This window comes from Biomphalaria glabrata, chromosome 9, assembly GCF_947242115.1.
Source record: "Biomphalaria glabrata chromosome 9, xgBioGlab47.1, whole genome shotgun sequence".
In the NCBI taxonomy this organism is placed as follows: Eukaryota; Metazoa; Mollusca; class Gastropoda; family Planorbidae; genus Biomphalaria; species Biomphalaria glabrata.
Genome location: NC_074719.1, coordinates 33965296 through 33983071, shown reverse-complemented (window position 1 = coordinate 33983071; position 17776 = coordinate 33965296). Strand labels below are relative to the sequence as shown.

Here is a 17776-nt window from a genome sequence, read left to right as displayed (position 1 = left end):
TTTTCATATTCTTCCTTTCTGATCCTTTCTTGCCTCTCTATCTCTTGTCTTTGATGTTCTTCTTGTCTTTCTATCTCTTCTTTTTCCCTTCTTATTTTATCTTGACGTTCCATTTCTTCCCTCACAACTTGCTGTACATAAGCGGCTAAGTCTTTTCCTTTTAACTCCATGGCCTTTCCATCCTGCATAGCTGTTTCCTTAACCTCCTTAAGGTCCACATATGATGATGTAGCCATTGTGTTTTATATTTTATATATATTTTTACTTAGCCTATATTGGTTATGGCTATACTTTAAAAGTTTTTACACACTTTTATACCAGTTTTAAGTGTTATGTCTCTATCTATAGATTTAGTAAATGTGTAAATCTAGTCTGAGTTATTATGGTTATATTCAAATCTGTATATTAGGTCCAGTATTACACACAAATTTAAATCTAGTATATTATAGTATGTATAATATTACCATTTAGATCTAGTTATCAAGAGCACTATGACTATTAGATCTAGTATGACCAACTATGATCGATTTTAAAATCTGGTATGACTGAAATGTCTAGAGTAAATTCAAAGACTGTCTAGAGTCCAGATCTAGAGTATATTATGGTTCTATTTCACCATACGAAACAAATATGTGTATACAGTGTCAAATATATCTTCAACAAGATATATATATCTAGAATGTACTACCTTCATTCATTTTTCAATTAATAATATTTCAAATTAGAGTCTAGATGATTAAATTGTACCAAAGAGATGTACAACAATTTGCAGATCTAAATTTAGCCAGACGATAGTGTTTGACTACATAGCCAGTTTCGGCATTATTCTCATGGCAAAATCATATTTGATTTTAACCGCTCAAACTAAAATTATTTTAGTCTGATTCACAGTAAAAGAATCCTACCCGCACTTTCTATCATTAAGTGAAAAAAAAATACAGATCTAATTAAATTAATAAAAATAAATAATTTAAAATAATATAAACAAATGAAATAATTAAAATGAGACTATCACTATGGGTTGGGATGTGACAATATGGCACACAATGATAACGTCACGAAGTAACCAGGCAACAACGGATATGACGTTTACACAAACAAAACAAATTACAATCCTAAACGTATAATATAGCTTTTCATCTAAATTACGTCTTCTACCCCGACGGGTTTTAAGGCGCACCACCTGATTTTACTCAGGCTAACGTACCAAATTTAGACAAAATCTATTTCTAAGGGCAATCTAAACATATACTAATAAGAAAAATGGCACTTAGCTTTTGATAAGAAAGATCCCTTTGTTCGGACTCCCGAATATGTTAGATCACAACAAATTCCACTGCCTCTCTTCCAGTTCTGACTCTGTTCTCCGGTGCTACCAGTATCCCACGTAATGCCACAGATGTCCTGATATGCCACAGCAAAATGTTCCAGTTTCTTCGACGACTGTTGATGACCGTATGTGTAGTTCCGACGACTTTGTGTACACAGTTACTGACGAATAGGTTAACGGTTCTTCTGGCGATGACTTGACTTGTGTAGATGACTACTGACAAATAACAGTCTCTTGACGGCAACTTGATCTGGACGACTGACGAATAACGAATTTCTTGACGATGACTTGATCTGGGCTGACGAATAACGGCTTTCTTGACGATGACTTGATCTGGGCTGACGAATAACGACTTTCTCGACGATGACTTGATCTGGGCTGACGAATAACGGTTCTCTAAAATAGTTCACTGCTTCTGCTGCTACTCTGGTAGTACGACGAAGTTTGCTGTTGTACTCTGCTTCACTAGACCAAACTGTCCAATGTAGACTAGGTGAGACCAAGGTCACCTCCGACGACGTTCCGTTATACGACTAACGGTTTTCAACGAAATTAAGTGGATGTAGCTGTTTCCACAACTTCACTGCTAACAAGTCTAGGTATGGTCTAGACCGACGAATACTAGATAGATCAATGTTCAGTACTGATAAAGATTACTTCACTAACCTTCCAAAGGTTAAACACAGTGACCGTTATAAACGTGGCAAGCAACCGGTTCAATGAGCAAACTGCTCCACAAGAATCTCTCCAAGGGTAAGACGACAGAGCGATTTCGATTTAGTTAGCTACCAAACTTGTAGTACTCACAATACTTCTGACAGCGGGCAAACTGTCCTTCTCGAAACTGACGAGGTAAAACTTGATACTCAATGTGGCTCCTATGACGAAGAAAAAATATGTCCAACAGGTTCACTAACGATCTCTCACCCGTTATGAATGAACGGTTTCTCTGGTTGTAGGTCGGTTCAGCATATGAAGATCAGGCGTTGCGATGATTACGGTCCTGACGAAGGTCACCCTGAGTTAACGGCTCGTTGAACGTGCGATCAAACAGGCGACGACTGTATGTAGATCCAGAACAAAGTCACTCTGCGATGCTGCTGTGTTCAGCCGTACTCCGATGAAATCTTATAACTTCGAGTGCACGACCCTCACCTGAGTAAACGTTCTGCTTCGAGGTCCGGTTCGATGTTCGTCGGGCTTCGAGGTTCGGGCTTCGGGCGTCGGGGGTCGCCACTGTGATGTTGCTAGTTCAGGCTGTCTTGAAGTCAACCAATTACTCTGCAATCGTTTGGGTGTAATTGTTCGGGTGTATTACGTGTAGTTGACCAACAACACAAACAAGAACTGGCACATCGATTGTAACAGGTGAAGAGATGTAGTCAACGATGATGAACAAGTTAATATATATTTATTATGATAAAAGGCCACAGTAGAAGTCTCTGTCACTAAACACGTCGTTACCCTGGAGTGTTCTATCGCTAACTGATTTTCCGGTCTCTAACCCAACATATCCCAAACGTCACTAGTCCCGTTCAATATGCGTCTACTATGGTGCGTCGCTAAATAACTAAAATAACTAACCTATATAAATAAGGTGTCTAACACCGGATAGTACTTTTTGATATCCGGCCGGAGCCGGATATAACCGGATAGTACAATTAGATATTCGGCCGGAGCCGGAGCCGGATACCTACATGACTCTAACAGCTCGTTTTACTGAAGTTTTTGCAAATCTTCTATATAACATACCTATATTCATATTATTTTGTTATTTACTTTCTTACTTTAAACTCTATCACTGATTGATAAATTAAAATGAACAGCATTTTTTTTACAGATATGCTTATCATAAACTAATCTTTGTAACATGAGATGGTGTGTGCGTATGTATTGTAAAGTAGAATGTGGGATAACTCATGCAGAATATATAAACATATATGTAACTAATGTAAATCTTTCAAAGGTAAAGTTCACTCTTGGTTTTATAGCGTAAATCTTTCTTATGTACAATCTAAGTTGTATAGTGGGTAGATGTTTGTGTTCATGTATTTGACACCATCAACTTGTCATTAGGCTCGTGTTTTAAAGGCCACAAACCGCTTCTGGTTTGTATCTAATACAGATAATGGCTTAGTAAATATCTTAAGTACAGCAAATTTGCAGCCGTATGCTGGCCATTAAATTTTGTACAATGCAAAACATAGCTTCTTCGGTCAAATGACTCATTCAACCAATGGGCAGTTAAACCAAAATATGATTCGGTGGTATTATCAGCTGTCCAAGTGACCGTTGAGAAAGCGATGCTTTTAGCATCAGATAGCATTTCACGAAGCTTTGAGGAAATATTGTCGTAGATATCTGGAATAACACGTTCTGTAAAATATTTGGACTAGGCACAGTGTATCTTTTCTCCAGTACTTTTAAAAGTCCAATAAATCCAGGCTTCTCAACTACTTGGTAAGGTTCCATGTCAGTTGCAATCATCTTTGCTATGGCCAAGTGAATGCGTTTAGCATTATCACTATTAATATCCCACAATTTAGCTTTGTCTAAGACCTCTTTAATCCCTGGTTGCTGCTTGTGTGTGAGGCTTGACGAGTCACTGGAGCTCGTAGACGTACTGGCACAGGCAGTGATATTATTTGATGCTGATTTCAATGCAGTCATTTCGTTGAATAAGTCTGGGTGTTTCGAGCGTAGATGACTAATCATAGTGGTGGTTGAGAAGTCTTTAGGTTTGCCTGGTTTACCACGTGACATTACTATTTTACAAGCATTGCAAACTGCTTTAGAGTAGTCCATTGATTTGACATTAAAGTAACGCCATATAAGTGATGACTTTTTATCAGCCATTATTATTACTATTTAATTTACTAAATGCCCTTGCAAGCCACTTTTATACCCGTGGCTTGTGTAACAAAATACATGTAGGGATGTGTCCTGTAGTTTAGCGCCCTAATTGACATTTCTCTCCAAGTAAACAAACTTAGTGTCATCATCTAGTGACCTCTAGACAGTGTCAATATGTCTTAACAATTTGGTTTGTGGACCAGACCCTTGATTGACAACCTATCTCATAATAAACAAACTCATACCAGATTAACCTTATAGAGATTTGGCTTGTAGTCCCGCCCCTAATAAAAATTCTACTCCAAGTAAACAAACTCAGTTCCCTCATAAGATGTGACCTCTAGAAAGTGTCAACACGTTGACATCTGGCTTAATAAGGTCAGCTGCCTATCCGTGAACTCAATGTTATGGACTAAACAAACAAAAGGAGGTGGGGGTGCTCATCTCTACCGCTGGAGATATACTCGCACATCTAGACAGATTATCAGCGTGACGTAGTTAAGGAATATTACGTGTTTTGAAGACCACTCAAAGGTCAAGACAAGCTTTTAAAATGTGCCAGACATCGCTGCTACGTATGTAATACGAATTTATAATGTAAAGTCTAGTCCACCCCCTCCAATAACAAATCTAGTTCCCTCGTGTGACCTCTAGAGAGTGCTTACGTCCATCGTATCTGACTTGGGGTCACCTGTCAATCAATGAACTCAATGTGATGGGCTAAACAAATAAAAGGGGAAGGGAGGTGTTCATCTAGAAATATACCTGGTTACATTAGAGGTGTGGCTCTTGTAGTCCAGCCCCCCCCCCCTAATAAAGATTAACTACTAAGTAAACAAACTCAGTTCCCTCGAAAGGTGTGACCACTAGAGAGTGTCAATACGCTGACATTAAACCTACGTCCATCGTATCTGACTTGGGGTCACCTGTCAATCAATGAACTCAATGTGATGGGCTAAACAAATAAAAGGGGAAGGGAGTTGTTCATCTAGAAATATACCTGGTTACATTAGAGGTGTGGCTCTTGTAGTCCAGCCCCCCCTTCCTAATAAAGATTAACTACTAAGTAAACAAACTCAGTTCCCTCGAAAGGTGTGACCACTAGAGAGTGTCAATACGCTGACATTAAACCTACGTCCATCGTATTTAACTTGTGGTTACCCACCCATAAAAAACTCAATGTGATGGACTAAACAAATAAAAGGGGGTGGGAGTTGTTCATCTCTACCTCTGGAGATATACCCGCACAGCTAGACAGACGTCTGGTCAGCATGACGTAGTCAAGGAATGTAGCATTTTAACATGTTAACTAACTTACTCAAAGGTCAAGACAAATTGAAAAAAGTGCCAGCCATTGCTGCTCTGTATGTAAAGCGCATTTATGATGTAAAGTTTCATCTCTATTTATATTAAGTTATTAACACGCCTTGTCTTTATAATAAACAAAGTTTGGTGCATATTCATAATGGCTCTATTTTTAAGCACATTATTTTGTTTTCATATAAGCATTAATACATTCTATAACAGACAGTAATGGAACGAGGTCCACTTTATGCATATTAAATAGGTGTATTTTTTACTATCCGGTTTACTATCCGGTAGTGATATCCGACCGGAGCCGAATAGCACCGGATAGTAAAAAATGCCGGATATTCGGCAGAAGCCGGAGCCGGAGGGACTATCCGGTGCACCCCTAATGTATACACATACACACACATATACATACTTGCCATAGATAAGCATCTCTTAAGTACTTCTAATGTTTTGTCTGTAATCAACTGTGTTATGTCTTCGTACGATGACGTTTCAAATTCCTCAATCCATGATTCACATTTGACCTTGATCTAAATAATGATTTCAAAAAATTATAAAACACGTTAAAAGTAGTGTTTTACAAAGAACTCATAATATTTTCTTATTGTTTTCCTTATATGGTGATATATTGTATAAACACATATAAAGCGCAGATTTATAAAAATCTCTAATATATATTATAATATTTTTCAAATTTAATAATCTTAAAGGCGAAGCAGGAAGTTTTGACGACGCCATTTTTGAGACGGACATGGTGTAGTAAATCTTGTAGACTTGCATTAAAAATGATTTAATTACGTTTTTTGTTTTAAATATGAATAAAACAATACCTATTTCTGTTATGTATTTGTGAGCTTGCGCTCCCAGAGCTATTTTTATATGTATTTTTGTTGTCTATGTTAGATCTATTTTTATATATTTTATTTTTATAGGTTAGTGTCAGATTTTATAATTGTACTTCCGCATATTTTTATATAGGTTAGAGCGGAATAGTATAAAAAGTGATGTACATGCTGTCTTCAAACAATTGAGTGTACAGTTGACCAGTGGTCAGTACAGTATCTCTGTCAGGGTGACAGCTGAAGATCTTTGTGGTCTGTCGTGTAATTATTGTATTATTCTGTACCTGGGACGGCTTGCTATTATTACTGCTGAATATAACCGCTGTGTTATTGCTGCTTTAAGCTGCTGCTGTAGATCTAGAATCTAGACCTAGTGTTATTTTGTTTCTGTAGTGTTGCCTTAGTTGGCTTAGTCATTAGTGGCTTATTATTTTTATAGTCTGTTCTTAGTAAATACTTATAGTTAGTAATAGTAAGGTACTAAGGCTAAGGGCTAAGGTGTTCTTTTTTAAGTGTTAGTGTTATGGGTTGGTTGTAGTAGTAGAATATTGTAGATCTAGACTAGTTTATGGTAAGGTGTTAGTGTAGATCTATGTCTAGTGACTAGTGTAGTAGTTGTAGTGATTTAGTGAGGTAGTTGGTTTGGTTAATTGTTAATGTTTGTAATAGCAAGGTATAGTTTTTTATTCAATTTTAGTCTACATATTATATTTTATTTATTTATTTTTTGTATGTAAATAAAGTTTAATTTTAGTATTTAATTTCAAGTAATGTTTGTTTCTTGCTTTAGTTAGTTAGTTTAGTCTAGTCTGGTTACTTAGGCGACTCTAGCCCCTTGGTCGTAGACTGAGGTGTCACAGATTGAGCCCACCCAGTAGAGCTAACATCTGCCTACTGTATAAAATTTAATGTTGAGCAGAGAAAAGGTCTTTCAGCGCCTCATGACCTGCTCACATATCTTTTTACAATTATGAAAATATTTATGGGTAAACGTTTTTATTTATGTTAAATTATAATTTCATGTCATTTTATAATCATTTCATGTAAAAATTGTAAGGTTATGAAATGAGAATTCATTAAGCGGATTTTTGTTTTCCGAGTGTGTGTTTTAGGATGCTTAGCAACTTAGTTGAATGACTTTTTGAAAGCGAAATTTCATGAAGTAACTGTAGTATGGATTTTAGAGACATTTTATATTTGTTAACAGTCGGGCATGAATTTACTGGTGACTACATTATTTAGTTTTCACATCCTGGACTGTGCCCGAATCGGTATTAAAATTAGTTCTAATATAGAAGTTGTTGATTAAGCGATATAAAGTTTCTCATACGTCTGTTCTGTAGAGACAAACACTTCATACATTTATCAAAGTTTCTTTAGAAACACTAAAGCACACGTTTCTTTAATTGTTTGTGTTTGTGTGTGAATTTTGTGTGTGTTTATTTTCTCTAATTAGTGAATTTATTATATACATGTTTTTTTTTTATTGTTTTACTTAATTTTTTGTTTTGTTTTTATGGATTTTAAAAGCTAAATGTAATTGAAACAATGGTAGAAATATACATACATATATACATACATATATACACATTTGTTTAGGTACAAGTAATTAAAAAAATATTTTAATATTTTAATATTTTATGTAATAAGTGGTATGTTTCCACAATAAAATGTAATTAATTATATGAACTAGTAATTCTTTTCGTTGGAAAACGTCTGTTTTTTTTTCCATATTAATCATTAAATGTACAAGATTAGGGGGAGTAGGTCAAGTAGGTTCGGACCTGACATAAAATGTAATATGATACGGGCATGCTTGCTTGGAAGTGCAAGGTAGGAACATTATTTGTTTATAAATGTCAACGTCATCTTAAATTTATACATGTATGGGAGAAGTCTGACAATTAAGCTTGTTGTTGAGTAAGAATCTGACAAGTTACCTTCATTTCTCTTTAAATATTAAATATAACATTTGCTAATTCTGCAGAACGGGTGTTTATCACAAAATGTTGTGTGCTTTCTAAATCATCAACAAAACTTCTAGCGTCAAAACGGCCATTTCCTAAATAGCATCGCGGAAAGGTCGCGTATCGTCTAATGAGGCAGCAACAAAACAGGCTACATTTGTAGCATCCTGTAATACAAAATCTTGCGAATTTAAACTTTTATCAGCTTCTTTATGACGTCTTGATATTTAAACCAAAACCTGTAGTCTCAATTTTATTGAAAATTTAAATAGTTTGTTTACCAAATATATGCCCGTAACTTAGAAAGTAGACTGGTTAACTGTTTATTTTCACAAACCAAAACTCAAGATACTGTTCTTTGTGCTATCAAAATGTTTTGTTTAAGCAACCAGAATGTTAAAAAAAAAACACTGTTGTGACACGGTTACTGTATGGTCAACCGTGACACACGGTCAAGTGTTGGGTATCGAGAGTTAGGGGACTTGGGGGAAGTGACGAGTGTGTAAACATGAAGAGAGGAAGTCAGCTAGCGAAGTAGGGTATCTGTATATAACGTTGCCGTGTATATATGTTATGTTGAAATGTTACACAATTGAAAGGCACTTTAAACGTAAAATTACTTGTTTCTTCACACCCACTTTAAATAATACTAATAATATTAATACTCTTCATTATCCATATGAATATTTGTCTTACAATTTGTGCATTAATAATAATAATAATTTTATTTATAAAGCGCTGTTAACAAACAAAATGTAGGCTCAAGGCGCTGTAATAACATTACAAACACAAACACGACATTATAAATCAAATACTAATCTAAAAAAGTTTTAAACAAGTAGGTCTTAATGTTCTTCTTTAAAGTGGTGTAGCATGTTGTCTGTTTGAGATCAATGGGGAGTGAGTTCCAAACCTTTGGTCCGTGCACTGAAAAAGCCCGCAGACCGTAGCTTTTGAGGGAGAAACGTGGCACCACTAAAAGCGTTGAGTCCATTGAGCGCAGGGCTCTCTGGGGGACATATGGATTAATCAGTTCTCTAAGGTACAGGGGCATCTCCTTGTTGTATATACACTGATGACAAAGTGTGGCGACCTTGTAATCGATTCTCACTTTCACGGGAAGCCAATGGAGCATGCGCGGCGTTGTTCTGTTTATGTTGCAGTTTGGTTATTTTGTCATCAGGTATACCTGCTAGCACGGCGTTGCAGTAGTCGAGGCGGGAGAGTATGAATGCCACAGCTAGCGTTTTTGTTGACTCCGTTGTTAAATATGGTCGGATCTGGCCTAATCTACGCAGCTGCAGATAAAGACCCTTGCAGAGCTGACTTATGTGTGGGTCGAAAGATAGTGTTGAGTCGAAGAAAACTACAAGATTTCGCACTGCATGGACATAAGGAAGCTGGCAGTTCATAATAAAAAGAGAATCTGTGCTTTCAACTTTCTAGACGTTGTTCCTAGTGCCAATCTTAATTATTTCTGTCTTATCTTCGTTCATCTTGAGCTTATTTTCAACCATCCAATTGCTCAACCTTGCAACGGTACTACTGTTTTTCTCTGCCCACTAGCGGATCCAGAACTTTGGAGTGGGGGGGGGGGCGATTTTTTTCCAAACCCTAACCCTAACGCCCAGTAAACCCTAATCATATGCATAAACGTGTTTACAGAACACACATACACATACACACACACACACACATATATATATATGAGAATTTAAAAAAGCAGCATTTCTCAACCTTCGGCGAAAAAGTGGGGCAACGCTATAAGGTTCCCTAGTGGGGTTTGGGGCGAAGCCCCGACGACAAAAGCGTTTTCTTGCATTCTTCACTGCAGAAACGCATTCTCCTGACATTAAAAGCTTATTATTCATCAATGGAGTTCGGGGCGAAGCCCCGACGCCAAAAGCGTTTTCTTGCATTCTTCACTGCAGAAACGCATTCTCCTGACATCTAAACCTTACTATCCATCAATGGAGTTCGGGGCGAAGCCCCGACGCCAAAAGCGTTTTCTTGCATTCTTCACTGCAGAAACGCATTCTCCTGACATCTACAGCTCATCATTCATTAATGAAGTTCGGGGCGAAGCCCCGACGACAAAGCATTTTCTTCTATTCTTCACTACAGAAACGCATTCTCCTGACATCTACAGCTTATTATTCATTAATCAATGACGCTAAAGCATTTTCTTGTATTCTTCACTGCAGAAACGCATTCTCCTGACATCTACGCTTATTATTCATCAATGGAGTTCGGGGCGAAGCCCCGACGACAAAAGCGTTTTCTTGCATTCTTCACTGCAGAAACGCATTTTCCTGACATCTACAGCTCATTATTCATACTATTAAAAACTTGAAAGATATTCTAATATGAATTTATAGGCCCTTAATACATTGCAAATAAAACAGATTTGTTCCTTGAAAAGATAAGATACCCCACATATTTAGATTTTGGCTTTGAGGATCGCCGCCGAAAAAAAATTATTCGATAAATAATATTCAATAACATTGTAGTATAAGTTGTGAGTTATAGTCCCACATTTATTTAACTAGAAAAATATCCGATTGAGTAAAGGTTGGGAAAAGGCGACTATAAGTGTCTATTTTTCGGTTTAGAACTCATCTCAATCATGATTCTTATACTGAAAAATTTCGTTTGAATTCTAACTTTTCCAATGCAAAGTCTTTCTTAAAATAATTATGATAAATTCATGTGAAATTACATAAACTCTGGAAATGGGAGGGGCGGTAGAATGAAAACGATTAATCCTCGCTCCTTTAATAATTTCTGCTAAAGATTGCATTTGACATTAAAGAATAAAAAAAAAAAAGTAGGGCGACTCGATATAAGAATTTAATTTATAGTATATATAAATTATATTAGTGGCAGATTTTTTACATTTTGTAATTTCTAAACTATAATACTAAAAGAAAGAAGTATTGGTTTTTCCGATGGGGGAAATGCAATTGCATATATCGCCCTTCCCACCTGGTGCAACCTTTTTTCATTTAAATTTACTAATGATAAAATTTGAGATTAGAGTATGGTACGACATAATATACAATGGGTTCACATATCAATACGTAGTTTATATTATATAGATATTCAACTAATTTTGTTCACAAACTATGATTCTCCATAAAAATAAGACCGCCCCCCCCCCACTCAAAGGGCCAGAGTGGGAAGGGCAGTACATGCAATCGCCCTCCCCCCAACCCCACCGAATCGACCAAGATACCAGAAAGGGAGCGACATAATATAAAATGTATAGATTAATTCAACTAATTTTGTTCACAAACTATGATTTCTCCATAAAAGTAGGACCGCCCCCCCCCACTCAAATGGTTTAGGTGGGAAGGGCAGTAGAGGTATTCGCCCCCCCACCCCCAAACGGTAAACAGGGAACGACATAATATAAAGATCGGTTAAACTATCAATAACAAGTTTCAATCGTATAGATATATAATTGATTCTGTTAGCAAGCTGTGATTTCTACAAATAAATTGGACCACCCCCCCCTCAAAAGTGTATGGGGGGGGGCGGGATTGATTCCATTGCCCCCTCCCGACCCCACCAAATAGGTCAACATACTAGAGGAGGGGGCGAAATAATAAAAAAATAGGTTGAAATATAAATAATTAGTATATATTATTAACATAAGTAATACATTTGTATACAAATTGTGTGAATTCTATACTAAAATTCGTCCGCCCCCCCCGTAGGGGGGGAGTCGGCCGAGTGGGGGGGGGCGATCGCCCCTACCGCCCCCCCCCCCCCTGGATCCGCCAGTGTCTCTGCCAGATGCGGCACCTCTGATGGTACTGAGGAATCGTATAACTGTGAGTCATCGGCAAAGAAATGGTATAGGATGCCGGTTGGTCGTATGACACCAAAAAAAATATATAACTATAGAAAACCAAAATATACATTCACACCATACTTAAATTGCAAGTGAAAAGTTTATATCTAATACTTTTTTTTAAAAATGATGTGTAATGTATGTGCACAAAAGAGTGTTTGTGTCTATTTGCTATCGATGTCTTGTATCTCTTTTTCGACGGTAAAATTACAAAATCCTGACCAAAAGGCTGATTTTTTATTTCTAGAATATTTTTTAGTTTTTTATGAATGTTTTCTCAATCAGCTGCTCAAATGGGCTTTTTTTTTTTTTCCGATGACTTTTCCAGCGGCATTTAGGATTCTATGATGTTTATTTTTCAATGTTTAGATTGCATACAAGTACAAAACTGTAGATGTGAGCGTAATAAAGGAGAGCCAATGCCTTTTCGCTAACATAAAATGAGGACATTTAAAAAAATAATCCTAATCTTTGCTGCCCTTTTTTGCTGATTTAATCAAAATATGCAGAAATAATTTTATTTACTGTTTAAAATAGTTTAAGATAAGGTATTTAAAAGTTTGAACAATTTTATACATAACTAATAACAAATGAAGATCCAAAACGCGTTCATAATAATATTTCTAGTTTTTTAGATCAAAGTCTGTTTAAACTTGTCTTGGCTTGGCTACCTATGAAGGGGTCCGACACATGACTCGAGCAGAGCTTTGTTTACTGAGCACCTAAAGGAAACACGGAAAATCTTCTCCCAGATAACCTTCACCCCATTGGTCAGCAAATGAAATTGGATCATAGCGCTCTGAGTATGCTATAAGCATGAAAGTAGCGCTATATAAAAGTTATAATTTATTTAAATATAGTAAAGAGTTTAATTAAATAAGACTACTAACAAATATAAGGGACCCTGTTTAGTAATCTTTTGGTTCGCATGTACATCAACCATGTTTTATAGGTTAATGCTTCGTTACAGCTAAATGAAGTCACTTTAATACGGTATGTATGACTCTGACAGCCTTTGTGTATTGCTTGTATGTGCGGCTTGTTTGGTGTCTAGGGGATGATAATTTTAAATTTGCAACACACTGGGCCATCAGAGATTTATCGGAAGCAGCCAATGGAGAAAGATATAAAACTTAAACATTCACTAGATATTTATTTACAAAAATTTACATAGAACAATAAAAAGGGAGGGGGACAGTTGCATCTATCTCTTAGTAATATTATATTGAATCATCACTCTTTGCACGATATGAGAGAGTATATTTCACATTGTCTCAAGCTTATCTGAGTGATCTGTTGGTTGGTAGCTGGCTGTGTTCCTAGGTGGAGGTCTTGCAGCTGGAGGTGTCGCTCTAACGGGTAGAGGGTCGCAGTTGACTCGTGACTTGTGGAGTTTCAATCCAAAGTCACTGTGGTCTGTTGTGAGCACAGTAGAGCGGGTGGCCGGCACCTTTGGGCACGAATAGTGCTGCAGACAGAGCGGATCTACCATGGGCAGCGTTGTTGATAGGATCAGTTCAGGCGAGTGCTGTGAAGTATTGCCTAGGAACATAGTATCAAATAGACACGTGGTATCCAATAGACACAGAGTGTCAGATAGACACATGAAACCAAGTAGACATGTAGTATCCAAAGGTTGTACTCTCATGTACTGTGAGATATCAAATATCAAACAGGTTGTCAAATAGGCAGACGCCTGAGGGAGGCACTAGGTATTCCTCTAGAAATAAGGAGGATAAATAAGAGTCTCGACTATCAGCGAGCTGAAGAGAATGACAAAGTGTGTCTGTTCCCGAACCAGCCGAGCTTATAAAGGTCCGGAAGAGATGGCCTGAAATGGGGTGGGGCGAGAGACTAAAAATTATCTTCCACTTGGATGAATTAGACCCTAAAGTAGAGTCCCACCTAGAAATGTCAAGAGCCGTGTTGACACAGATTATTTCCTTGACCAAACAGAGACGTGCGTATGGGTAAAGAAAAGAGTACCACAGAGAATGAAGTATGTCCGAAGGTAAGGGGTGGGTAGATATGCTGGAAAATGCCAAAATGATGTCATCCATAAACGCCAGACAACTGGCGCCAATGACCAACGCCCGTACTAGGACTGTTTATCTTTTCCCGCGTCAAGGGGAGATAAGTTAAAGTTTTTTTTTTCGCAAAGTTGTTGCCAATGTGGTGGACTCATGCTAGTGAGAAAAGAAAAGGTGTTTTTTTTTTGTGGTGAAATCGGGACTAGAAAGGGGAAATCATTGGGTTGAAATAAATAAATAATAATAAATGCTGTGATAAAATAGAGTTACATAGTCAGCAAGCTTTTGGGCTGCGACAATAACTATATTTAATATTTTTTATGTTAACAAATTTCACCACTATAGAATGGCAGAGCTGGTTATAACTTACCAAGTCAATATTTTCAAAAGCATTCTTTAAAAATTCGCTGATCTCTTTTAAATTTTGTAGTTTTAGTCCCATTTCTACCATTTCTAAATAAGGTCTCATCTTGTCAATGTGCGAGAAAGCTGCAAACAAGACAATATGGTATTTTCTAAAACATTATTTCTAAATATTGAATTAAACATGAAAAATTAACTAATTCTTTTCAAATATGATTTTACAAATCATGGCATAAACTTTAAGTCTATGATCATCCACTGATGACTGTGGTCAAGACATCGTGATCTAGAATCTAGATCCAGACAAGATCTCCTAAATAAGTTAGGATTTAAATGTTTCTTTAAATGTATTTATCTTCATGTGAAAAACACTATGAAAGCATATTGAATGGAAATCTGGAGTTTGTCATCAGTAAAAAAAAAAAAATGGGAGAAAATGTAAACACTCTACTTCAAACACATAGAACTCGGTCAAAACCTGTTGAAAAAAAAAAGGGGGGGGGGAAATTGGTTGTCTAAAATAGAAAAATATTCAAAGCCTCGTTTTTAGAATTAAAATCATTGTAGAAAGATAGAAAATAAAACAAACAATTTTTAAAGCATCGATGTAATGTCACAAGAAAGAGAAAGAGTTAAAAATACTGATTTGAAAACTGATGAGCATCTTACGCTGTATACATGTAGACAGAAATTAAAAGTTTGAGTGTGAAAATAATTGTAATCCACATGTATATATCGGTAAATTTACAATGAAGGTTATGCGTAATAATTTGCTTTAAAGCCTTAAATTTAATTTCATAATAAGTTAGTAATAATAACACTCAATACTTGTATGTCATCATAGTTAAGCGAATATAGTTCAGTGGCTTGAGCTCCATTAAAACTTTCGCGCCATTTTTGCTATACACTGATATGCAATTATTTTGATTAATCTAATCAATACATTATAGAAAATAAATAGCAACTAGATCTAAATACTCAAAACAAAATAAAAACAAATATGCTGGTTTGATTAGTCTTAGCTTTGACAATTGCAACATAAAATAAAATTAAATAGTAAATAGCAATATAAGTTTTTGAAATATAAACGGCTGACGGACGAGTGGATGTAGTCGACACAGATCTCTTTGAAAAAAAAAAGATTGACATAGAAATGTTATTCCCCTAGTATTTGAGATAATACACCTATAATACACCTATATACATTTACAAAGATAAAAAAAAAACGAAGGAACAAAACAAATAGTATATTTACCTTTTTAAACAAAATGATTCTTATTCTGTATAAATTGTGTTTGCTGTGATATCTAGCAATTGAAAGGACATTTGACAGATCACACAAAGTAATAGTGGAAACTCTCACTGCCAGTCTTCTAAAAATAAAATTGGATTTCCAATGATTTACATCGGGAAAGCCCGATATCTTCCCCCGAGTATATCTCTAAATAGGCTGTTCAAGCGGGCAAGAGGGGTTAACCCTGTAAGTAGAGGACGTCATTTAGAGTTCTGCTAGATACCTAATCTTGCTGAGATGAATCTCGCTCTCAAAATTAGTCCATGCGTCTCAAAACTTGGAAACATCCTAATTCTAGTCCACAAAGCTGATTCGCATTACATTTTTTTTCTTTATGGTTTTGTTTAAAAGTTTTTTTTTGTTAAAATTGCGCATTTGGATTTGTGTTAGGTATTTAATCTCGCTAACGTTAATCTTATTAAGAATAACTAGTCGACCGAGGAGCGCCTGGAAATCTCCAGAAATTGCAAAATATACGAAAAGTCCTTAAAATATACGGAAATATATAGACAAAAAAATTGTCATTTTGGGTGTGTCATTCAATATGGAAAGCGCCAATCCTACGCGCGATAAATAAAGCGGCATTATGCATTAGCCGTAATTGTGTAATCTGGTGAAAGAAGCTTCTCGCGCCTCAAACTAATGAAGAATTAAAGCATTTGGTAATTTTTGCGTTTGAAGTTGATCTATGTAGGAAACATAAATATTATGATATACTGTATGACTTTGCTACACGCAAGACTCGTAAAATAATTCTGTACGTAGCAAAGAATGAATAGAATCCAAAGAAGAATTTATTTTCTAATACAAACTCATAAATTTCACTTATTATCCGCTTCCCTACCAAAAATCCGTTTTGCATAGGGCCCCACAATGGTTAAGTCCGGCCCGCTATTTAGTGTTTGTAAAATGCTTGTTTGTAAAATGTTTTATATGTTTCGGATGTTCCTTCAGAGTTGACGACAGTTTGCTTCCTACTTCCTAGTCCAGGCTTTCCGCAGGACGAGGGGGGGATGGGAGCGGGTGGGGTTTGAGCGACAGTCCAGCGCGCAAGCCGTATGACCAGGCAGCCATCCGTGGTGAGGGGTGAATGCTACTTGTTTTCCACCTTCTTGTTATTTTTTTGTGGGAGTAACTCTATCCGCAGAAATAAAAGAGCGATCTTTCCTTTATTTGTTGATATAGTACCGTTTAACTCCTTAGCCACGAAGAGAATTATATAGATAGATTACAGTAACCATTTGATGGGATTTAATTTCATCTTATTTATTTATGTTTTTTTTTTTTTTTGATTTTTTTTTTCGTATCTAGTAATTTATAGACGCGTCATCAGAAATGTTAAGATATTTATACTATGCGTATTAATAAGTTAACACAGGGGCGTAACTAGGAATGTTCCATCATATGGGGTCCCAAGGGCCTTGATCTCTATGAGGGCCCCTTCATTTTACGAAATTTTTAATGTAAAAAAACATTCATTTGGGGGCCCACTTAGGGTGGGGCCCGGGGGATTTTCAAACTCTACCTCCTCTCATCCTGGCTACGCCACTGGGTTAACAAGTGAAACCTGACTAAACCTACTGCAATTCATGTTCCTGGTGAATTAAGGCTACCATTACATGCAATCACACACAATACGCATAGTATGGTTAACATTTCTACAGAACTAATCATTAAAGGTCCATATAAAATGTACTTCCTCCTTCAGTCAAACAAATCAATGTTGTGCGACTCCGTTTAGAACGCCTAAACTTGAAAATCCAATTCCATGATATTTTAGGTGTTCTGATGTAACGACTACTTTTAACAAAGCTTACATCAACTCAATCTGTCTCTCTGGTAAAACGTTTGTAAACGTAATATCTCCCACACCCACTCTCGGATCTAAAAGAAATTTTGGACAAGTATTCTTTTTTTTTTTTTTTTT

The 17776-nt window shown here is 36.4% G+C and overlaps 1 protein-coding gene across 3 annotated transcripts in view; it reads right to left on the bottom strand.

Annotated features, from left to right (window-relative positions):
- The window catches only part of LOC106068247 (putative autophagy-related protein 11), an 81840-nt gene extending 65895 nt beyond the window's left edge, over window positions 1-15945 (bottom strand). For 2 of the 3 annotated variants that reach the window (XM_056040979.1, XM_056040983.1), the window contains exons 1-3: window positions 15811-15945; window positions 14563-14681; window positions 5910-6027 (exon numbers count right to left, since the gene is read on the bottom strand). In XM_056040979.1, coding sequence (XP_055896954.1) covers window positions 5910-6027; window positions 14563-14661 — 217 coding nt within the window. In that variant the 5' untranslated portion in view covers window positions 14662-14681; window positions 15811-15945. The remainder of the gene's footprint in view (window positions 1-5909; window positions 6028-14562; window positions 14682-15810) is intronic. The other variant, XM_056040980.1, reaches the window with a different exon arrangement.
- Between the last annotated feature and the right edge of the window lie 1831 nt (window positions 15946-17776).